The sequence below is a fragment of the Bufo bufo genome, chromosome 6, assembly GCF_905171765.1.
Source record: "Bufo bufo chromosome 6, aBufBuf1.1, whole genome shotgun sequence".
Classification (NCBI taxonomy): domain Eukaryota; kingdom Metazoa; phylum Chordata; class Amphibia; order Anura; family Bufonidae; genus Bufo; species Bufo bufo.
Window position 1 is genome coordinate 241575297 of NC_053394.1, and position 23895 is coordinate 241599191.

Here is a 23895-nt window from a genome sequence, read left to right on the forward strand (position 1 = left end):
CAAAGCTTCTGAAGCGTGATCATCGAACAATCAAGCGTTTCATTCAAAATAGTCAACAGGGTCGCAAGAAGCATGTGGAAAAACCAAGGCGCAAAATAACTGCCCATGAACTGAGAAAAGTTAAGAGTGCAGCTGCCAAGATGCCACTTGCCACCAGTTTGGCCATATTTCAGAGCTGCAACATCACTGGAGTGCCCAAAAGCACAAGGTGTGCAATACTCAGAGACATGGCCAAGGTAAGAAAGGCTGAAAGACGACCACCACTGAACAAGACACACAAGCTGAAACGTCAAGACTGGGCCAAGAAATATCTCAAGACTGATTTTTCTAAGGTTTTATGGACTGATGAAATGAGAGTGAGTCTTGATGGGCCAGATGGATGGGCCTGTGGCTGGATTGGTAAAGGGCAGAGAGCTCCAGTCTGACTCAGACGCCAGCAAGGTGGAGGTGGAGTACTGGTTTGGGCTGGTATCATCAAAGATGAGCTTGTGGGGCCTTTTCGGGTTGAGGATGGAGTCAAGCTCAACTCCCAGTCCTACTGCCAGTTTCTGGAAGACACCTTCTTCAAGCAGTGGTACAGGAAGAAGTCTGCATCCTTCAAGAAAAACATGATTTTCATGCAGGACAATGCTCCATCACATGCGTCCAAGTACTCCACAGCGTGGCTGGCAAGAAAGGGTATAAAAGAAGAAAATCTAATGACATGGCCTCCTTGTTCACCTGATCTGAACCCCATTGAGAACCTGTGGTCCATCATCAAATGTGAGATTTACAAGGAGGGAAAACAGTACACCTCTCTGAACAGTGTCTGGGAGGCTGTGGTTGCTGCTGCACACAATGTTGATGGTGAACAGATCAAAACACTGACAGAATCCATGGATGGCAGGCTTTTGAGTGTCCTTGCAAAGAAAGGTGGCTATATTGGTCACTGATTTGTTTTTGTTTTGTTTTTGAATGTCAGAAATGTATATTTGTGAATGTTGAGATGTTATATTGGTTTCACTGGTAAAAATAAATAATTGAAATGGGTATATATTTGTTTTTTGTTAAGTTGCCTAATAATTATGCACAGTAATAGTCACCTGCACACACAGATATCCCCCTAAAATAGCTAAAACTAAAAACAAACTAAAAACTACTTTGGGTTCATTGAGAACATGGTTGTTGTTCAATAATAAAATTAATCCTCAAAAATACAACTTGCCTAATAATTCTGCACTCCCTGTATATAACCCATGTCCGAAAAAAAAGAATCCGCCGCCATTGACTTACATGGCTTTTTTTAGTTCCCCATGCCGCACAAAAAAACTCTGTTCGCAGCAATTTTTGTGTTCAGCATGGGAATGCAACAAACCGGAATGGAATGCATTCTGGTGCACTCCGTTCCAGTTTCTTCAGTTTTGTCCCCATTGACAATAAATGGGGACAAAAATGAAGCTTTGTGCTTTGGTTTTGAGACTCTCTGCCTGATCTTAAAATCAGACAGCACAATGCAGATGTGAAAGTATCCTTAAAGGGATTGTCTCACGTCAACAAATGGCATTTATCATGTAGAGAAAGTTAATACAAGCTTCTTACTAATGTATTGTATTTGTCCATATTGCCTCCTTTGGCTTGATTAATTTTTCCATCACATTATACACTGCTCATTTCCATGGTTATGACCACTCTGCAATCCAGCAGTGGTGGGCGAGCTTGCATACTATGGAAAAAAGTGCCTGGCTGAGACCGTGAGAATGCATGTAGGCTGTATAATGTGCAAGCATGGTCACCGCTGTTGGATTGTAGGGTGGTCATAACCATGGAAACGAGCAGTGTATAATGTGATGGAAAAATGAATCCAGCCACCAAAGGAGGCAATATGGACAATAACAGTATATTAGTAAGTGCCTTGCAATAACTTCCTCTACATGATAAATGCCATGTGCTGACGAGATACGACCCTTATAAGAGAAAAAATAAATAAATTATGTATCCAAAACCAAAACTGAAATGGTCATCAGGTTGGTAAAAGAAGGGTTTATATTAGAGATGAGCGAATTTCCTAAAATATTTTTCAGCCTGACTTCTCTGATTCGGACGAGAAATTCTACCAAATTAAAAGTGCTTTAAATCTCTGTAGCTCTCTTTTTTTCCTCTGGTAAAATCTACCCAAACTAATCTAACAAAATTTGGGTCGAATTTAGATTTGCTCATTCTTATTTTGAAATGGTATATATGAATAGGGTTTTTTTAAGATTATATTTAGCTGTTAAAGGGTTTTCTGGGACAAATGAATGGATGCAGTGCTGCAGTATCGGGTCCCACTACCACATAGTGTATGTAGCTATGGTGTTTCAGTGACTGTTTCCGGCAAGGCAGCTGCCAGTATGATATTGATATTTGATGACTAGAGATCAGTGAATTGCTCAAAATTTGGTACAGTTTGGCAGAATCAGTCAATGATTTCGATTTCGAACTAAAAGTGGTCCAATTGGCCTAAATAGTTCTGTATGATGTTCTGAGGTCTTATAGGGGTCTCCTAGGACCCATGCTTTTGTCTATTGTTCCTCACTTTTTAAAAAAAAATTTAAATCATTTTTCTCTCTCTCTCTTCCTCACATCTCTCACTCTCTCCACCTGATTCAACTTAACAAAAGTTTGGATTTACCTTTAAATTTTTACAAAATCAGCATCAAATTTGCTTAGATTCAAATGGATTTGCTTATCTTTATTGATCATCTATCTTCAGTATAGATTACCAGTAGAATAGTCTCCTTTTAATGTGTAATCAGGACCAGCATAAGTAACCTTGAATCATTTCATTATTTCTTATATATGTAAGTCTAAAGCCCAACGCACACGGCCATATCCGTTTTACAGTCTACAAATCGCAGATCCGCACAACACAAATACCAGCCATGTGTGTTGCGCATTTTCCTGTTCCACATATCTTGTGTTACAAAATGTCTATTCTTGTCTGCAAAACTGACAAAAATAGGACCTGTCTTTTTTGTGGGACTGCGTAATGGATGTACGGATCCGGACAGCACAGTGTTCTGTCCCCATTTTTGGCGGTCCTGTTAAAATCAATGGGTCCACATCTAATCCGCGAAAAATATGGCTCAAATGGGGACCAAAGATACGATCATATGCATATGTCCTAAAGTGAATAGTGATTCAGGCCTAACTTTTGCTATGTTCTTGTATATTACATATAGGACAATAACCCTTATTATAGTTATTCTCACACTTATTCACTATAGTACATGTCTGCTTTGGTAAAAAACGTGTATTCCACATGCCATGCCAGCTTTTCTTGCAATGTGCCATTCCATTGTTATTCCTGCTGGAGATATATACATTTAGTAAATAAATTGACAACTAGGAGTTACCATACCCTTTGACAGTAGGGAAATTCCTTAATTATTCTGATGCTGTTGGATGTGTGAAAGTGAAACCTTAACAAGAAAAATGGTAACATCTATTTCTCCTTTTATACATACATTTCCTGGAAAAGTAACACAGGAACGACACAATCCTGAGTTCTATGAAAAAGCTCCAGAATTGTTATTGACCTAAAACCTGAAAAAGAACTAGGAAGTGCGTATAATGATGGCAGAGAAAGCTTCTATACATATACACTATAGAACAATAAACCTAATCTATACTTTAACTACATTAGTCTTGCTTTCATGTCATAATTACCATTCATCTCTGTGGAAATGCTTATTTTTAGAATGAATTTATGTTTTCTATTTCTTATGGGCTTGTATTGATATTGAAGACATGTGTTCAGATTCCCATACACTTCAAAGAAATGAGATTGCAAAGAAAATGGAAAAAATTGATTCCTTTGACAATTATATTTTACAATAGGGAACAGAAGCTTCTGAGTTTAAAGAGGAGACTTAATTGCCTTCAGATCAGTCCTATCCTAATAATTTGTTTTATGGAATTAAAATAAGAAATCAGAATCAGCATTATAACTTGATAAATGCACATTAAATGAAACATTTTATTTTAGAATTAGCAATTTGTGTCAGAAAAATATAAAGTAGAAAGGAAATGCAAGTCGCCCCGTGAGCCACTAATATAATGAAACAAGTGCTTCCACTGATGGCTACATTACATTATTATAGAGATATTCACTGAAAGATTAAATTGACTTCTAATTATATATTCCACTTAAGACTATACTTGAGATAGTGCTATCTATTAACCTTTTTGTCTTTGCTATTATCACCATTTTCTGAATTAGATTCTGCAAACCTTGGATTTACTTAAAATTGATAACAAAGTGATCTGGATTTTGTTTTTAGAGGACCTGCCACTATTCCTAGTAAATTATTGTGTTCCACACAAAATGACAATTCTGGAGCATTTATTCCTATGACTCTGTGTTGTGCCCTTCATCTATTATTCCTGTTTATGGATATAGTTACAACTGGTTGTTCACACTCTGACACTATCCAATCAACATTGACAGTGTGTGTGCAGGGACGTAAAACAACTGGAAAGGCTACTTTCACACTAGCATTTTCAATTCTGCAATTGAGATCCGTCATAGGATCTCAATAGCGGATGAAAACGCTTCTGTTTTGTCCCCATTCATTGTAAAGGGGGAAAAAACTGAGCTGAACAAAATGGAATGCACCAAAATGCATTCCGTTACATTTGGTTCCACTCCCATCGCATACAGAATACCCCTGCAAGCAGCGTTTTTCTGTCCGCGATATGGTGCGAAGCAAGACAGATCCGTCCTGACACACAATGTAAGTCAATGGGGACGGATCAATTTTCTCTGACACAATTTACTTTAAATGGTGTTCAAGACGGATCCATCATGGTTATAGAAGACATAATACAACCGGATCTGTTCATGACGGATGCATGCAGTTCTATTATTGTAACTGAAGTGTTTTTGCAGATCCATGACAGATCCACAAAAACGTTAGTGTGAAAGTAGCCTTTCACCTGTCATACCATTGTTCATAAGCTTTCAGCAGGAATAATATGTCAGGACATGTCAGGAGAAGTAGCAGGTCCTCTGTAAAAAAAAAAAAAAAATGTCCATGATTTCATTTTTTTTTTTTTCCAGAAAAAGCATCTCTCTTGTCCATGGGCCATGTCTGGTATTACAACATAGTCCTATTCACCTGAAAAGCAGACCAACGAATGTGAAACATAGGCCTGTATCTCTAAACCCTGAAAATCCATGAAATTGGATTTCCAGGTTTAAGAAAAGCACTCTGCTAAAAAAAAAAATCAACAATAGTTACATAGTTAATACGGTTGAAAAAAGACATAAGTCTATCAAGTTCAACCAAGGTATAGGTGGGGACGCGAATCCCAGAAACAATAACATGATCAATATAATTACTTTTTGCTACTGCAAGATAGATCCCCAGTTTAGATGTCCGTATGATGACCATCAAGTGAGCCAACTTGTCTTTCACTGGTGGCTGCAATGGTGGATCTCACTATAGTGATAACCATAGTGGGCCATAACTGGTATGCCTGGTAACATGACAGGTAATCATTAGTGATGATCGGCACATGGCGTTATTCGGCCGAATACCGCATGTGCTGGAGCGCAATGCTGAAGTCTCCGCCCCACACGTTTCTTGGCTCCTACGCAGCCAATAAAATTGCAGGTAAGTACTGCCCTCACTGTAATGCCGAAGCCATGTTGTTTGCTGGCATTAGGTTGTCTGCTGAGGAAGGGACAGACAGTGTAGGGAGTGATTTAAGAATATTTTTACCACCAAAACTTTTCAGAGACCCAAAAGTCCTTTTAGGACTATTGTGTGTGGCAGCAGCAATATCTACTTTTAGCGCAAACTATGCTAAATAGCTAAACCTTTACAGACCCAAAAGTCCTTCTAAGGACTATTGTGTGTGGCAGCAATATCTATTTTTAACACATCCTGCACTAAATACCGTGCAATAGTTAGACTGTTGCGGACAGTGACATTAGCTGTGCCACATCTCCTGTGTAAAGTGTGCGCATCCAAAAAATATCTGTGACATCCAGTGTACTTTATCCGTAGACGGTTTCTGCTGTGGACAGTGACATTACCAGCGCCACAGCTCCAGTATAATGTGTGCATCCAAAAAATATCTGTGACATCTAGTGTATTTTTCAATAGATGGTGTCCGCTGCGGACAGTGACAATAGCTGTGCCACATCTCTAGTGTAAAGTGTGTGCATCCAAAAAAAATCTGTGACATCTAGTGTATTTTTCAATAGACGGTGTCTGCTCCGGACAGTGAGATTAGCTGCGCCACATCTCCAGTGTAACGTGTGCACATTCAAAAAATATCTGTGACATACAGTGTACTTTTTCAATAGTCGGTGTCCACTTTTGACAGTGACATAACCAGTGCCACATCTGCAGTGTTACGTGTGCGCTTAAAAAATGTATCTGTGACATATACAGATGCGTCCTCTCTTACGTGATCTCCAAACTGGAAGTGTTGTAAATTTTATTCTGACAGCAAAACAACTTCATAGCGAGATTGTAACTAAACTCTAAAAAGCTGCAATACACATCACAACCACTGGGCGGTGAGTGCTCCACATTTAGCTTATTGCTTAAGCTGCAGAGAAGCTAGCCTTAAATATGAGATATTTAGCGGCAGACCTAGCTAGATTTGGTGAGATCTATTGAGAATATTAAATGTGCGAGAGTCAAACACATGAGAATAAAGGAACACTAAATCCAGAATCCAAATATCATGTGTGATACTGCCTGCTTAGCTGTGTATCTAATCATATAATGTGTGATACTGTCTGCTCAGCTGTGCATCTAATCATATTATGTGTGATACTGCCTGCTGAGCTGTGTATCTAATCATATAATGTGTGATACTGTCTGCTCAGCTGTGCATCTAATCATATTATGTGTGATACTGCCTGCTGAGCTGTGTATCTAATCCTATCATATGTGATACTGTTTAAAGAGTCATGTAACTAAGCCTATAGTGTGTGATACTGCCTGCTAAGTTGTGTATCTAATCATATCTTGTGTGATACTGTCTGCGGAGCCGTGTAGCTCTGTATTTCTACCTTGAGTAATACTGTCTGCTCTGCTATGTATCTAATCCTAGCATGTGTGATACTGTCTGCAGAGTCATGTATCTAAGCCTATTGTGTGTGATACTGCCTGCTAAGCTGTGTATCTATTCCTAGCATGTGTAATACTGTCTGCTGAGCTGTGTATATAATCCTATCATGTGTGATACTGTCTGCAGAGTCGTGTATCTAAGCCTATTTTGTGTGATACTGCCTGCTGAGTTGTGAATCTAATCATATCATGTGGATACTGCCTGCTGAGCTGTGTATCTAATCCTATGAGGTGTGATACTGTCTGAAAAGCTGCGTATCTAATCCTATCATGTGTGATACTTTCTGTTGAGCTGTGTATCTAAACCTATCATGCATAATACTGTCTGCTAAGCTGTGTATCTAATCCTCTCATGTGTGATACATTTTGATAAGATGTGTATCTGATCCTATCATGTGTGATACTGCCTGCTGAGCTGTGTATCTAATACGATTCTGTGTGATACTGTCTGCAGAGTCATGCATCTAGGTCTATTGTGTGTGATACTGCCTGCAGAGCTGTGTATCTGACCCTTTCATGTGTGATACTTCCTGCTGAGCTGTGCATCTAATCCTATTCTGTGTAATACTGTCTGCAGAGTCGAGTATCTAAGCCTATTGTGTGTGATACTGCCTGATGAGCTGTGTATCTAATCAGATCATGTGCGATACTACCTGCTGAGCTGTGTATCTAATCCTATCAAGTGAGATACTGTCTGCTAAGCTGCATATCTATTCCTATCATGTGTGATATGTTTTGTAAGATGTGTATCTAATCCTGTCATGTGTGCTAATTTCTTCTGAGCTGTACTTTTGATCCTATCATATGTGATACTGCCTGCTGAGCTGTGTATCTAATCCTATTCTGTGTGATACTGTCTGCAGAGCTGTGTATCTAAGCCTATTGTGTGTAATACTTCCTGTTTAGCTGTGTATCTAATCCTATTCTGTGCGATACTGTCTGCAGAATCGTGTATCTAAACATATTGTGTGTGATACTGCCTGCTGAGTTGTGTATCTAATCCAATCATGTGTGATACTGTCTGCTAAGCTGTATATATAATACCATCATGTGTGATACTGTCTGCTAAGCTGTGTATCTAATCATATATGTATGTGATACTTTCTGCTGAGCTGTGTATCTAATCCTGTCGTGTGTGATAATTTCTGCTGAGCTGTGTATATGATCCTATCATGTGTGATACTGTCTGCAGAGTCGTGTATCTAATCCTATCATGTGTGATACTGCCTGCTGAAATGCGTATTGAATCCTATCATGTGGTCACATGACCATATTTTTGGTCTGCATCCGATCCACATTTTTTGAGGACCCATTGATTTCAATGGGGGCAAAAAAGATGTGGACAACACCATGTGCTGTCTACATCTGAATGTCTGTTCTGTGGCCCCCCCAAGAATATAGAACATGTCCTATTCTTGTATGTTTTGCAGGGGGAATTCTCCATTGGCAATACAGGGTGGTCAATATATATCTATTGGCAAAGCACGCAATATGAGGAGGGAGGTCGAAAGAGGATTATATGCTGGCACTACTGGTGGAAACGGAGGAGCATTTAACACTGGAGCCATTTATTTATATATATATACAGTACAGAACAAAAGTTTGGACACACCTTCTCATTCAAAGAGTTTTCTTTATTTTCATAACTATGAAAATTGTAGATTCACACTGAAGGCATCAAAACTATGAATTAACACATGTGGAATTATATACATAACAAACAAGTGTAAAACAACTGAAAATATGTCATATTCTAGGTTCTTCAAAGTAGCCACCTTTTGCTTTGATTACTACTTTGCACACTCTTGGCATTCTCTTGATGAGCTTCAAGAGGTAGTCCCCTGAAATGGTTTTCACTTCACAGGTGTGCCCTGTCAGGTTTAATAAGTGGCATTTCTTGCCTTATAAATGGGGTTGGGACCATCAGTTGCGTTGAGGAGAAGTCAGGTGGATACACAGCTGATAGTCCTACTGAATAGACTGTTAGAATTTGTATTATGGCAAGAAAAAAGCAGCTAAGTAAAGAAAAACGAGTGGCCATCATTACTTTAAGAAATGAAGGTCAGTCAGTCAGCCGAAAAATTGGGAAAACTTTGAAAGTAAGGGCTATTTGACCATGAAGGAGAGTGATGGGGTGCTGCGACAGATGACCTGGCCTCCACAGTCACCGGACCTGAACCCAATTGAGATGGTTTGGGGTGAGCTGGACCGCAGAGTGAAGGCAAAAGGGCCAACAAGTGCTAAGCATCTCTGGGAACTCCTTCAAGACTGTTGGAAGACCATTTCAGGGGACTACCTCTTGAAGCTCATCAAGAGAATGCCAAGAGTGTGCAAAGCAGTAATCAAAGAAAAAGGTGGCTACTTTGAAGAAACTAGAATATGACATATTTTCAGTTGTTTCACACTTGTCTGTTATGTATATAATTCCACATGTGTTAATTCATAGTTTTGATGCCTTCATAGTCATGAAAATAAAGAAAACTCTTTGAATGAGAAGGTGCGCCCAAACTTTTGGTCTGTACTGTGTATATATATATATATATATATATATATATAAAGTTGCAAGAAAAAGTATGTGAACCCTTTGGAATGATATGGATTTCTGCACAAATTGGTCATAAAATGTGATCTGATCTTCATCTAAGTCACAACAATAGACAATCACAGTCTGCTTAAACTAATAACACACAAATAATTAAATGTTACCATGTTTTTATTGAACACACCATGTAAACATTCACAGTGCAGGTGGAAAAAGTATGTGAACCCTTGGATTTAATAACTGGTTGAACCTCCTTTGGCAGCAATAACTTCAACCAAACATTTCGTGTAGTTGCAGATCAGACGTGCACAACGGTCAGGAGTAATTCTTGACCATTCCTCTTTACAGAACTGTTTCAGTTCAGCAATATTCTTAGGATGTCTGGTGTGAATCGCTTTCTTGAGGTCATGCCACAGCATCTCAATCGGGTTGAGGTCACGACTCTGACTGGGCCACTCCAGAAGGCGTATTTTCTTCTGTTTAAGCCATTCTGTTGTTGATTTACTTCTATGCTTTGGGTCGTCGTCCTGTTGCAACACCTATCTTCTGTTGAGCTTCAGCTGGTGGACAGATGGCCTTAAGTTCTCCTGCAAAATGTCTTGATAAACTTGGAAATTAGTTTTTTCTTCGATGATAGCAATCCGTCCAGGCCCTGACGCAGCAAAGCAGCCCCAAACCATGATGCCCCCACCACCATACTTCAAAGTTGGGATGAGGTTCTGATGTTGGTGTGCTGTGCCTCTTTTTCTCCACACATTTGTGTTGTGTGTTTCTTCCAAACAACTCAACTTTGGTTTCATTTGTCCACAGAATATTTTGCCAGTATGCTGTGGAACATCCAGGTGCTCTTGTGCAAACTGTAAACGTGCATCAATGTTTTTTTGGACAGCAGTGGCTTCCTCTGTGGTATCCTCCCATGAAATCCATTCTTGTTTAGTGTTTTACGTATCGTAGATTCGCTAAAAGGGATGTTAGCATATGCCAGAGACTTTTGTAAGTCTTTAGCTGACACTCTAGGATTCTTCTTCACCTCATTGAGCAGTCTGCGCTGTGCTCTTGCAGTCATCTTTACAGGACGGCCACTCCTAGGAAGAGTAGCAGCAGTGATGAACTTTCTCCATTTATAGACAATTTGTCTTACTGAGGACTGATGAACAGCGAGGCTTTTGGAGATTCTTTTATAACCCTTTCCAGCTTTATGCAAGTCAACAATTCTTAATCGTAGGTCCTCTGAGAGCTCTTTTGTGTGAGGCATCATTCACCACAGGCAATGCTTCTTGTGAAAAGCAAACCCAGAACTGGTTTGTGTTTTTTATAGGGCAGGGCAGCTGTAACCAGCACCTCCAATCTCATCTCATTGATTGGACTCCAGTTGGCTGACACCTCACTCCAATTAGCTCTTGGAGATGTCACTAGTCTAGGGGTTCACATACTTTTTCCACCTGCACTGTGAATGTTTACATGGTGTGTTCAATAAAAACATGGTAACATTTAATTCTTTGTGTGTTATTAGTTTAAGCAGACTGTGATTGTCTATTGTTGTGACATAGATGAAGATCAGATCACATTTTATGACCAATTTGTGCAGAAATCCATATCATTGCAAAGGGTTCACATACTTTTTCTTGCAACTGTATATATATATATATATATATATATATATACAGTTGCAAGAAAAAATATGTGAACCTTTTTTTAATGATATGGATTTCTGCACAAATTGGTCATAAAATGTGATCTGATCTTCATCTAAGTCACAACAATAGACAATCACAGTCTGCTTAAACTAATAACACACAAATAATTAAATGTTACCATGTTTTTATTGAACACACCATGTAAACATTCACAGTGCAGGTGGAAAAAGTATGTTAACCCCTAGACTAATGACATCTCCAAGAGCTAACTGCAGTGAGGTGTCAGCCAACTGGAGTCCAATCAATGAGATGAGATTGGAGGTGTTTGTTACAGCTGCCCTGCCCTATAAAAAACACACACCAGTTCTGGGTTTGCTTTTCACAAGAAGCATTGCCTGATGTGAATGATGCCTCGCACAAAAGAGCTCTCAGAAGACCTACGAATAAGAATTGTTGACTGGAAAGGGTTATAAAAGTATCTCCAAAAGCCTTGCTGTTTATCAGTCCACGGTAAGACAAATTGTCTATAAATGGAGAAAGTTCAGCACTGCTGCTACTCTCCCTAGGAGTGGTCACCCTGTAAAGATGACTGCAACAGCACAGCACAGACTGCTCAATGAGGTGAAGAAGAATCTTAGAGTGTCAGCTAAAGACTTACAAAAGTCTCTGGCATATGCTAACATCCCTGTTAGCGAATCTACGATACATAAAACACTAAACAAGAATGGATTTCATGGGAGGATACCACAAGAGGAATCCACTGCTGTCCAAAAAAAAACATTGCACATTTACAGTTTGCACAAGGGCACCTGGATGTTTTTTACAGCAGTACTGGCAAAATATTCTGTGGACAGATGAAACCAAAGTTAAGTTGTTTGGAAGAAACACACAACACTATGTGTGGAGAAAAAGAGTCACAGCACACCAACATCAAAACCTCATCTCAACTGTGAAGTATGGTGGTGGGGGCATCATAGTTTGGGGCTGCTTTGCTGCATCAGGTCCTGGACGGATTGCTATCATCGAAGGAAAAATGAATTCCCAAGTTTATCAAGACATTTTGCAGGAGAACTTAAGGTCCCCCAGCTGAGGCTCAACAGAAGATGGGTGTTGCAACAGGGCAACAACCCAAAGCATAGAAGTAGATCAACAACGGAATGGCTTAAACAGAAAAAAATACGCCTTCTGGAGTGGCCTAGTCAGAGTCTTGACCTCAACCCGATTGAGATGCTGTGGCATGACCTCAAGAAAGCGATTCACATCAGACATCCCAAGAATATTGCTGAACTGAAACAGTTCTGTAAAGAGGAATGGTCAAGAATTACTCCTGACCGTTGTGCACGTCTGATCTGCAACTACAGGAAACGTTTGGTTGAAGTTATTGCTGCCAAAAGAAGGTTCAACTAGTTATAAAATCTAAGGGTTCACATACTTTTTCCACCTGCACTATGAATGTTTACATGGTGTGTTCAATAAAAACATGGTAACATTAAATTCTTTGTGTGTTATTAGTTTAAGCAGACTGTGATTGTCTATTGTTGTGACTCCCTATCATTCCAAAGGGTTCACATACTTTTTCTTGCAACTGTATTTATATACAGACACTTCAGGGGGCATTATGATACAGGGCACAGCAACATTGTAACATAGTAACATAGTACATAAGGCCGAAAAAAGACATTTGTCCATCCAGTTCGGCCTGTCATCCTTCAAGCTGATCCAGAGAAAGGCAAAAAAAACAACAACTGTGAGGTAGAAGCCAATTTTCCCCACTTTAGGGAAATAAATTATTCCTTACCGACTCCAATCAGGCAATCAGAATTATTCCCTGGATCAACGACCCCTCTCTAGTAGCTATAGCCTGTAATATTATTAAATAAATATTAATTAAATCTCCCCTCGTTTTTTTTCTAAAGTGAACAACCCTAATTTTGATAATCTTTCAGGGTACTGTAGTTGCCCCATTCCAGTTATTACTTTAGTTGCCCTCCTCTGGACCCTCTCCAGCTCTGCTATGTCTGCCTTGTTCACAGGAGCCCAGAACTGTACACAGTACTGTGGTCTGACTAACGATTTGTAAAGTGGTAGGACTATGTTCTTATCACGGGCATCCATGCCCCTTTTGATGCAACCCATTATCTTATTGGCCTTGGCAGCAGCTGCCTGACACTGTTTTTTGCAGCTTAGTTTGCTGTTTATTAAAATTCCTAGATCCTTTTCCATGTCAGTGTTACCGAGTGTTTTACCATTTCGTATGTACGGGTGACTTGCATTATTCCTTCCCATGTGCATAACCTTACATTTGTCAGTGTTAAACCTCATCTGCCACTTATCTGCCCAAGCCTCCAATCTATCCAGATCCCTCTGTAGTAGTATACTGTCCTCTTCAGTGTTAATTACTTTACACAGTTTAGTGTCATCTGCGAAAATTGATACTTTACTATGCAAGCCTTCTACAAGATCATTAATAAATATATTGAAGAGAATAGGGCCCAATACTGACCCCTGAGGTACCCCACTAGTGACAGTGACCCAATCTGAGTATGTACCTTTAATAACCACCCTCTGTTTTCTATCACTGAGCCAGTTACTTACCCACATACAGACGTTTTCTCCCAGTCTGAGCAATCTCATTTTATATACTAACCTTTTATGTGGTACAGTGTCAAATGCTTTGGAGAAGTCCAGATATACAACATCCATTGATTCGCCGCTGTCAAGTCTAGAACTTACCTCCTCATAGAAACTTATTAAATTAGTTTGGCATGACCGATTCCTCACGAAGCCATGCTGATATGGCGTTATTTGCTTATTTCCGTTGAGATGCTCTAAGATAGTGCAAGGGAGTTATAACTGCAGAGGGCATTAGAACTACATGGGGACCTGCAGGGGCGGCATTATAAATACTGAGGGCACTATGGTGATATTATTACTTGGGAATCGTTGCGTTGCTCGTTATTGAAGGAGACCGCTGCTATTACATGTAGTGATCTCCTATTGGGAGGAGCAAACACTAATGCCATCGCTCCTCCCCATATAGAATAGGTTGGGAAAGGGTTAAATCACTCGTAGTCCCAAAGTTTTCATTTTACACTTCTGATTGGAAAGTACATTTTTTATACCTTTTGCTATGCTATTTTATTTTTTTAATTAAAAATAAGCATCGCCTCAGGGACCCAAGACAATAAGAATGTTTTTTGTTATGTTTTCCAATAGCAACATGAATGGGCTTCTATAACGTATTTAACTTGTAATCAGGCCTCATCCACAAGACAGGGAAATATAGGAACTGAAATTCATCAGCACCTCCCCCACAGTGGCTGGAGTATCCAGTATGTACACAAAGCAGAGCTCCTTTTCTCTGTATCTGTATAACACTCTATACACATACATATAATAGCTTCATAGACAGTATCACACCTAATAGGATTAGATACACAGCTCAGCAGACAATATCACACAGAACAAAATTAGATACACAGCTCAGCAGACAGAATCAGACATGAAAAGATTAGATACACAGCTCAGAGGACAGTATCACACAGAACAGAATTAGATAGACCACTCAGCAGACAGTATCACACATGAAATGATTAGATACACAACTCAGCAGGCAGTATCACACACAATAGGCTTAGATACACAACTCTGCAGACAGTATCACACATGGTAGGATTAGATACACAGCTCAGCAGGCAGTATCACACATGATAGGATTAGATACGCAGCTCAGCAGGCAGTATCACACATGATAGGATTAGATACACAGCTCAGCAGATAGTATCACACATGATAGGATTTAATACGCATCTCAGCAGGCAGAATCACACATGATAGGATTAGATACACAACTCAGCAGACAGTATCAAACACAATAGGCTTAGACACACGACTCTGCAAACAGTATCACACTTGGTAAGATTAGATACACAGCTCATCAGACAGCATCACACATGGTAGGATTAGCTACGCAGCTCAGCAGGCAGTATCACACATGATAGGATTAGATACACAGCTCAGCAGACAATATCAAGCACAATAGGCTTAGGCACACGACTTGGCAGACAGTCTCACACATAATAAGATTAGATACACAACTCAGCAGACAGTATCACACAGGATTAGATTAGATATACCGCTCAGCAGACAGTATCACACATGATATGATTAGATACACAACTCAACAGGCAGTGTCAAACATAATAGGATTAGATACGCAGCTTAGCAAGCAGTATCACACATAATAGGATTAGATACACAGCTCTGTCATGCAAAAATTGATTGTATATACTGACACCCAATGTGTCTGAATTGTATTATGTACAATTTTAACATGTAATAGGACTGTTAAAAATATATAATAATCTCTGCATAATACTGTGGTTGGTGTGTGCTATTTTAAATATAATAAATATAATACTAGCACTAGCACTGTATACTGACACCAAGTGTATCTAAATCATAGTATACAGCATTTCCATTACCAGGTCTTTAACTTAAGTTCAGGTATTTAGCTAGTAACACAATGCACCACCTGCTGTCTAAATGTTGTATAGCTAGTAACACAAAGCGCGACCTTCTGACTGAACGTTGTATTGCAATTTATCCAATTTAGTTATAACGTAATTTCGTGACACACATCTCAGGACATGTTGAGATAAGTGATCAGTTAAGTTTGGACACATCTGTAGTATACTTTTTAAGTAGACGCTTTGGACAGTGACATTACCGGTGGTACCTCTCCTGTATAACGTTTCCTCATCCCAAATACCTGCGACATTCCCTGTAATTTTTTATTAGCCGCTGGTGACAGCATTGACATTATCTGCGGGATATCTCCTGTGTGATGTTTCCACATCCCAAATACCTTTTTACATTTTTTTGCGCATACACTTCCAAATCCTACGCTACTGTACGTGTGACAGACTTTCAAGCATATATAACATTTAATATGAAGAAGGCGAGCAGTAAGGGACGGGGAAGTGGCCGTGATGCTGATGGTGCATGCAGAGGCTGTGGCCCTGGGCACGGTGAAACTGTGCCTGCTGCCAGAGCGCAAGAAAAACAATCATCCACGATACCAAGCTTCATGTCCCAGTTTGCAGGGCAGCGCAGGACACCACTCTTGAAGTCAGACCAGTGCGACCAGGTGGTCGGTTGGATTTCAGCAGATAATGCTTCCAGTCGCATAAACACCACCCTGTCTTCCACCAAGTCCAGTCTCGGTAGCCAGGAGTCTGCTCAACACAATCCTCACATTGATACTCCTTCCTCCCACCATGGAGAGTCTGGGCAAACAAGTGATCCCACACTCGGATATTCTGAGGAGCTATTTTCTGCGCTATTCCTTGAATTGGCCCTCTCGCCAAGCACGCTTGAAGAGGAACAGATCTTTTGCCCTGATTCCCAAAGTCTTGAGCATCCACAGTCACAAGAAGATAACGGTGCGGAACGGCAATTACTGTTTAATGAGGTGGATGATGAGACACAGTTGCTAATAAGTCAACGGCAATTACTGTCTCAAGAGGTCGATGAAGAGCATGAGACACAGTTGTCAATCACTAAGGTTGTGGTTAGGTCAACAAGTCAGGAGGATGAACAGAGTGAGGAAGTGGAAGCGGAGGTGGTGGAAGAGGAAGTCACTGACCCAACCTGGGAAGGTGGAAAGCCGAGCGAGGAGTGCAGTACAGAGGGGGAGGGATCTGCTGCACTGCAACAGGCTGGAAGAGGCAGTGGGTTGGCAAAAGGGAGAAGGCGGGCCACACCAAACAGGCCCGCAACTGTTCCAGGGAGCACCCCCTTTCGTAAATCTCCCTTTCCAAGGGGCAGGTGTTCCGCAGTATGGCACTTTTTTGAGGAAAGTGCGGCAGACAAAAGAATTTTAATTTGCAACCTGTGCCGTACCAAACTGAGCCGGGGTGTGAACACTAGCAACCTCACCACCACTAGCATGATCCACCACATGGTAGCAAAGCACCGTGATTGGGGGGGCGAACGCCTGGGTCCACAGTCTGTGTCTGTGGGTTACACCACTGCCTCCTCTTCCCCTGTGTTACATGCTGACAAATCTCCTGTTGAAGGCGCAGGCCCAGATGCCCTTCTGCCCTGCACCTGGACCTTCGCAAGCACCATCAGCGACCACATCCATTTCCTTGTCCCAGCACAGTGTACAAATGTCTTTACTCCAGGCATTTGAACGCAAGCACAAATACCCAGCCACCCGCCAACAGGCCATAGCACTAAATGTGCAACTTTCCAAATTACTGGCCCTGGAAATGTTGCCATTTAGGCTTGTGGACACTGAGACCTTCCGCAGCCTGACATCAGCAGCCGTCCCTCGTAACGCAGTCCCCAGCCACCACTATTTTTCTCGGTGTGCCGTGCCCGCCGTACACCAGCATGTGTCCCGTAACATCACCCGTGCCCTGACCAACGCAGTTACTGGGAAGGTCCACTTAACCACTGACACATGGACAAGTGCTTTCGGCAAGGGACGGTACATTTCACTGATGGTACACTGGGTGAACGTTGTGGAGGCCGGGAGCGAGTTATACCCTGGGATGTCACAGGTGCTACCGACGCCAAGGATTGCGGGTCCTAATTCCATCAGGGTTTCCGCCACCACCTACGTTAGTGGCTCCAACCCCTACTTCTCCTCCTCTGCCTCCTCCTCCACTTCCACCTCAGAATTATCCTCTTGCAGCACCAGTCAGTCATCAGTCAGTAGCTGGAAGCAGTGTATCACTGCAGTGGGGAAGCGTCAACAGGCCGTGCTGATCTGCTTAGGTGATAAGCTGCAGAGATGTGGCAGGGTATAAGAAACTAGACTACTCAACCTAGAACCAGACATGGTTGTATCTGATAATGGTAACTTAGTGGTTCAGCGGTTTCATAAAACCTTCCCCAATTAGCCTGAGCTACTGGTGAATGTGCGCCGCGTGTGTGCCCATTTCCGCAAGTCATCAACAGCTTCCACCGGTCTGCCAACACTGCAGCAGCACTTGCAATTGCCAGCTCACTGGCTGTTGTGCGACGTTAGCACGCGCTGGAACTTCACGTTCCACATGTTGGCCAGGCTTTGTGGGTAGCAGAGGGCAGTAGTGGAATACCAGCTGCAACATGGTCGTCGCCTTTCCAGTCAGCTTCTGCTATTCACAAGCGAGGAGTGGGCATGGATATCTGACCTCTGTGAGATTTTAAGAAATTTTGAGGAATCAACACATATGGTGAGCGGCGATAACACTATTATCAGCTTAACCATCCCACTTCTGTGTCTACTTAAACGCTCGATGCTCACAATTAAGGTCGACGCTTTGCATGTGGAAGAGGTGGAAATGCGGGAAGACATTACACAGGGTGATAGCCAGACCACCCTCAGTTCGTCTTCTAAGCATGAATTGGATGATGAAGAGGAGGAGGAGCAGGAGATGGTTGCCGCTACAGAGGGTAGTACCCATGGAAGTTTAATTTAATCTGTTCTTCGTGGGTGGGCAGAAGAGGAGGAAGTGGATGAGGAGCTTGAGAGTCATCCTTCTGATGACGACAGCGAAATCTTGCCTGTTGGTACTCTGGCACACATGGCTGACTTCATGTTAGGTTGCCTTTCCAGCAACCCGCGCGTTATACACTAGTGTTGAGCGCGAATATTCGAATAGCGAATTTTTATTGCGAATATTGCCACTTCGAGAATGCGTGAATATTTCAAATATAGTGCTATATATTTGTTATATCGAATATTCTGCATTTTGTTCTATCTGAACACATGATTCCTCTCTGCTTCTTGCTTGTGGGCCAATGAGAAGGAAGCAATGTCAAATTCACAACATTACTTAGTGCACCAATCAGTAATCTGTAGGCAAACCTGCTAAAATGTGAAGTTGCACGTAGTGCGAAAAAATATTCTAATCACTGCCGATTAGTGCAATCGCGAATATATTGGAGCATTTGACTCTATCTGCATATAAAGCTTTTGTAATGTTCTGCCGTGCCAACCATTTTCTCCAGTCTCAGGAGAAATTCATGAAACTTCTAGCAGCTTGAAAAATGTAGCCAAAGTGACCCACGCCTGTATCTCGAGTTACGAATTCGCATTACTTGATTTTTACATTGCCGATTTTTCGCATTTAATAAAATAATCTTGAATTCTCAAATTTGCGAATATATGACGAATATTCTACAAAATATTTGTGAAATATTGCAAATTCGAATATAGCCCCCGCCGCTCATCACTATTATACACATTTTAGACAACACGGATTACTGGTTGTTCACCCTTCTCGACCCACGCTACAAAGATAACTTCTCATCTCTCATTCCTCCGGTGGAGAGGACGAGCAAAACGGTGCAATACCAGAAGATCCTTGTTGAAAAATTGCTCCAAAAATGTATATCTGACAACGCTGGCAGCAGAGTACGTAGTTCCCAGACAAGGAGAACACACAGCAGTTTCAACAGAGGCAGGGCAACACTCTCCAAAGCAAGGGACAGTTTCATGACATGCCGCCAGCACCCTCACCCTGATGCACGGCCTAGTGTCACAAGTAAAGAAAATTTTGGAAGATGGTGAAGAAGTATATAGCAGACCGTTTCAGCATCCTCAATGATCCCTCAGTGCCTTACAACTACTGGGTGTCCAAGCTGGACACTTGGCACGAACTTGCGCTCTACGCCTTGGAGGTGCTGGCCTGCCCTGCTCCCAGCGTTTTGTCTGAGCGGGTATTTAGTGCTGCTGGTGGCATTATAAGAGATAAGCATATCTGCCTGTCAACTGAAAATGCTGACGGGTTGACTCTTATAAAAATTAACAAGGCCTAGATTTATCATGACTTCTTAACTCCACCAGAGGAAAGCGCCGTAATTTTTGGAAGCCCGTTCACTTAGTGCATAGGCTTTATGAGTGTAGGAGTTTCACTACCTGAACAATTGTATCACAATGTGATTGAGGCCCTCCTTTATGTGATATACAGGTTGTATCGGAGTGGCTCTTCCTTGTAATTTTTGGCAGCACTTGCACTTTATATACAAGTAAATATGCAGAAAATAATGCTGCCTAACAATTTTTCCTCTAAAATCGATATTATATTCGGTTTGGTGCATATTATTGTCAGTCTGTAAAAGTGGCGTATTACTCAGACAACATCGTTCCCAGCAGCGACCTGGGAGTCCAAGATGCATCCAGACATCCACCTCATGCTGTTCCCGAACCATTTCAGTGGTGTTTCCATCAATTTAGGAACTTTTCGTATGAACCAGACATCGTCCCCCAGGGGCTGCCTGGTTTAATGCTCGCGTTCTCCCATTGACTTCCATTGTGCTCGGGTGCTCGGTAGAGCACTCGAGCATCCCGAGGAGTTCGGCCTAAGCCTCCGAGGCCCCGAGCGCTATGGTGCTCGATCAACACTAGTTATCAGATGAATGACATGCTCTCACTTGGAATGTAAATGGAAGCAGTTTGGGACCGGAACAGAGTAGGAATTATAAGTATATAAAAAAAATATATATATATTCCTGGATATCCAATTCTTTACAATTTCTATAGTTTTATTATTATTATTTTTTTTCTAGGCATAAAATTGACTAATTGAAAACATACATTGAAAAATATTTCTTTCCATCCATTTGTAATTTCTGGTTACATAAATTTACTCCAATTTCTTTACGTGACTATGGAGACAGCCATCTTGTTTGAGCATATGCACCAGCAGTTTCAGAGATTTGCTTTACAGTGACCAACTTGACTGTTGTCAGCCAAGGCTATCATTTTCAGCAGGACGAACCAACAGTATTATGCATATTGGGAGATCCCGGCTCTCCCATGACGAGATGATGTCTGAGGAGGGAAGAATCAGGAGTGTTGAATTTCAATAACCAATTCTCTAGTTGCTAACTGTTCTGAATCTGCAAACTCAGGTGGTTCCACACCAAAACTGAATGAGGCTTGTGTAAGTCGTAAGACATGTAGCTCTTAGGTGGCTTTGGGGACATTCCTAGGGGCCGGGCTTACATGCCCTGAATTTGCCAACTACAATGTTGGTAAGTATGTAATCCTGTTGTTCTCCTAGTAGTTAGGCTGCTTTCACACGGGCGTGGCAGGAAAATATGCGGGTGTGTTGCGGGAACATGCGCGATTTTCCCCCGCGAGTTAAAGCGTTTTAAAGCGTTTTGCATGTGCATGAGAAAAATCGGCATGTTTTGTACCCAGACCGGACCCGGACTTCTTCACAGAAGTTCGGGTTTGGGTTCAGTATCCTGTAAATTTTATTATTTTACCTTATAACATGGTTATAAGGGAAAATAATAGCATTCTTTAATACAGAATGCTTAGTAGAAGGTCAATTGAGGGTTAAAAAATAAAAATATAATTAAGTCACCTCCTCCAATTGATCTCGTAGCTGCCGGTCTCTTGTTCTTTCTTCAGGACCTGTCAAAGGACCTGTGGTGACGTCACTGAGCTCATCACATGGTCCATCACCATGGTGATGGATCATGTGAGGTATCATGTGATGAGCACAGTGATGTCACCACAGGTCCTTTGACAGGTCCTGAAGAAAGAACAGGAGACCGGCAGCTACGCGATCAATTGGAGGAGGTGAGTTCATTTTTATTTAATTTTTTTAACCCTCAATTGACCTTCTACTAAGCATTCTGTATTAAAGAATGCAATTATTTTCCATTCTAAGCATGTTATAAGGGAAAATAATACAGTGAATAGACTTTCATCCTAGCAACCATGCGTGAAAATCGCACCGCATCCGCACTTGCTTGCGGATGCTTGCGAGTTTCATGCAGACCCATTCACTTCTATGGGGCCTGCGTTGTGTAAAAAAACGAACAATATAGAGCTTGCTGCGATTTTCACGCAATGCGCAAGTGATGAAAACTCGCCCGTGTGAAAGAGGCCTTAATCTGATGAGGCTTTTTCCTCTATCATCAATGAATACACTTATATGCTTAGCCAAGTGAACCATGCATGTGTATAGAGGAATCAGAGGAAACAGCAAATGAGCATCCAACCGACAGTTATTAAAGGTGTATGGGAACCCCTAGTTCAGAAATGGGCACATTGACTTGTATGGTAGAGTATGTTTTGGCATGTTCTTTCTTATGTAAGGTGGAGGAGATATCACTCACCATTTACCATTGCCAAAGTTGTGATCCTATGTTATCTGCCTCCAGCTTTACCTCCAGAGGTGTTAACTTTCATAGTGCCTTTGAAAAATAATGAGATGACTGCTATGCACAGAATAAACGTGAAAGTAATCCGTATAAAGCAAGAAGCATTAGTATATTGTGAGGGCTCGGTGGCCTGGGTGAAAACATGTAATATATTTGTTGTTGTAACTGTATGCAAAATATGTTGCAAAAATGAAAAGTCTAAGGCTTGTGATCTTCTGCTGTATTGTAAAGGTTCAAATTTTGCTCAGTCACAGATTGAGCAACCATTGTGAAGGCAAATTATAACCAAATTTGTTGTATTTGTTTTTCAGCGTGTGACTTGATGACCCAGGGGATTTTAGCCTTAGTGACGTCTACTGGTTGTGCCTCAGCAAATGCACTTCAATCATTGACAGATGCCATGCACATCCCTCATATCTATGTACAACGCAACACTGCTGGATCACCCAGAACTGCCTGCCAACTTAATCCTAGCCTGGATGGAGAGGAATACACCTTGGCTGCAAGACCATCAGTTCGCCTCAACGACGTAATGTTAAAGCTAGTAACTGAACTCCGATGGCAGAAATTCATTGTGTTTTATGACAGTGATTACGGTGAGTCATTTGTTTCTATTTTATTTTTACATTTGACTGTTTACTAAGTTTTGCCTTTGTCCTTAGGGTGAGTTGATGATGGCTAGATTTATATTACTGTCATTTCCCACTGAGCTTGAAAGTACCGTACCTTGAGCAAAAATAAGTGTTGAGTAAGCTGGAGTGAAGATTTTTTAGAAAGGCCTATGAAGCCTTTATGTGTTGGATTGTAATTTTATATAAATATTTGCAGAGAATACAGTTGTTACATTACTATATCGTAGTTGGATGACATGTAGTTTTTAGCACTTGGAAAAGTGCAGAAACTGCCACAAAATGAAACATGGAGGTCTGTTTGCTTTATATTAATGTTAAAAATAAATTAGTGCTATATCAGTTTGTAATTCTTAAAGGGGATGTCCCATCAGGAAAACTTCTGTCCATATGTCCATGGTATATGGACATTATAGAGTGGAGTCTACCACTCTGAGTCATCCTCTATAAGCTTAAAACGGAGAGCTGCTTATTATATAGTCAGCTATTCATTTAAATAGCCAGGATGTATTGTATCTTCAATAAATGACAGCTGATCATCAGGAATTAGATGCTAAACAACCATTTTAAAGGCCCCTTTGCACGGGCCAAGATAGGAGGCAATTATCAGAAACAAACTGGTCGTTCCCAAAAATTGTCTGCTTCAGAGCTGAATTTACACACAGCAATCATCTCCGATGTATGGGAATGAGTGATCAAAACTGCAATCCCAATTCCCCATAAAGAATGATTGTTTCTGTGGAGCCGCTACCTGTTTAATCAAAAAGATCTGCTGCCCTGAAGTGAAGATCTAAATGACCACA

General features: G+C 41.1%; 1 protein-coding gene across 1 annotated transcript in view; it reads left to right on the plus strand.

The window, feature by feature from the left end:
• Positions 1-23895, plus strand: part of GRID1 (glutamate ionotropic receptor delta type subunit 1) — a 1665856-nt gene that overhangs the window by 356045 nt on the left and 1285916 nt on the right. Inside the window, exon 3 of the mRNA XM_040434606.1 lies at positions 22775-23059. Coding sequence (XP_040290540.1) covers positions 22775-23059 — 285 coding nt within the window. The remainder of the gene's footprint in view (positions 1-22774; positions 23060-23895) is intronic.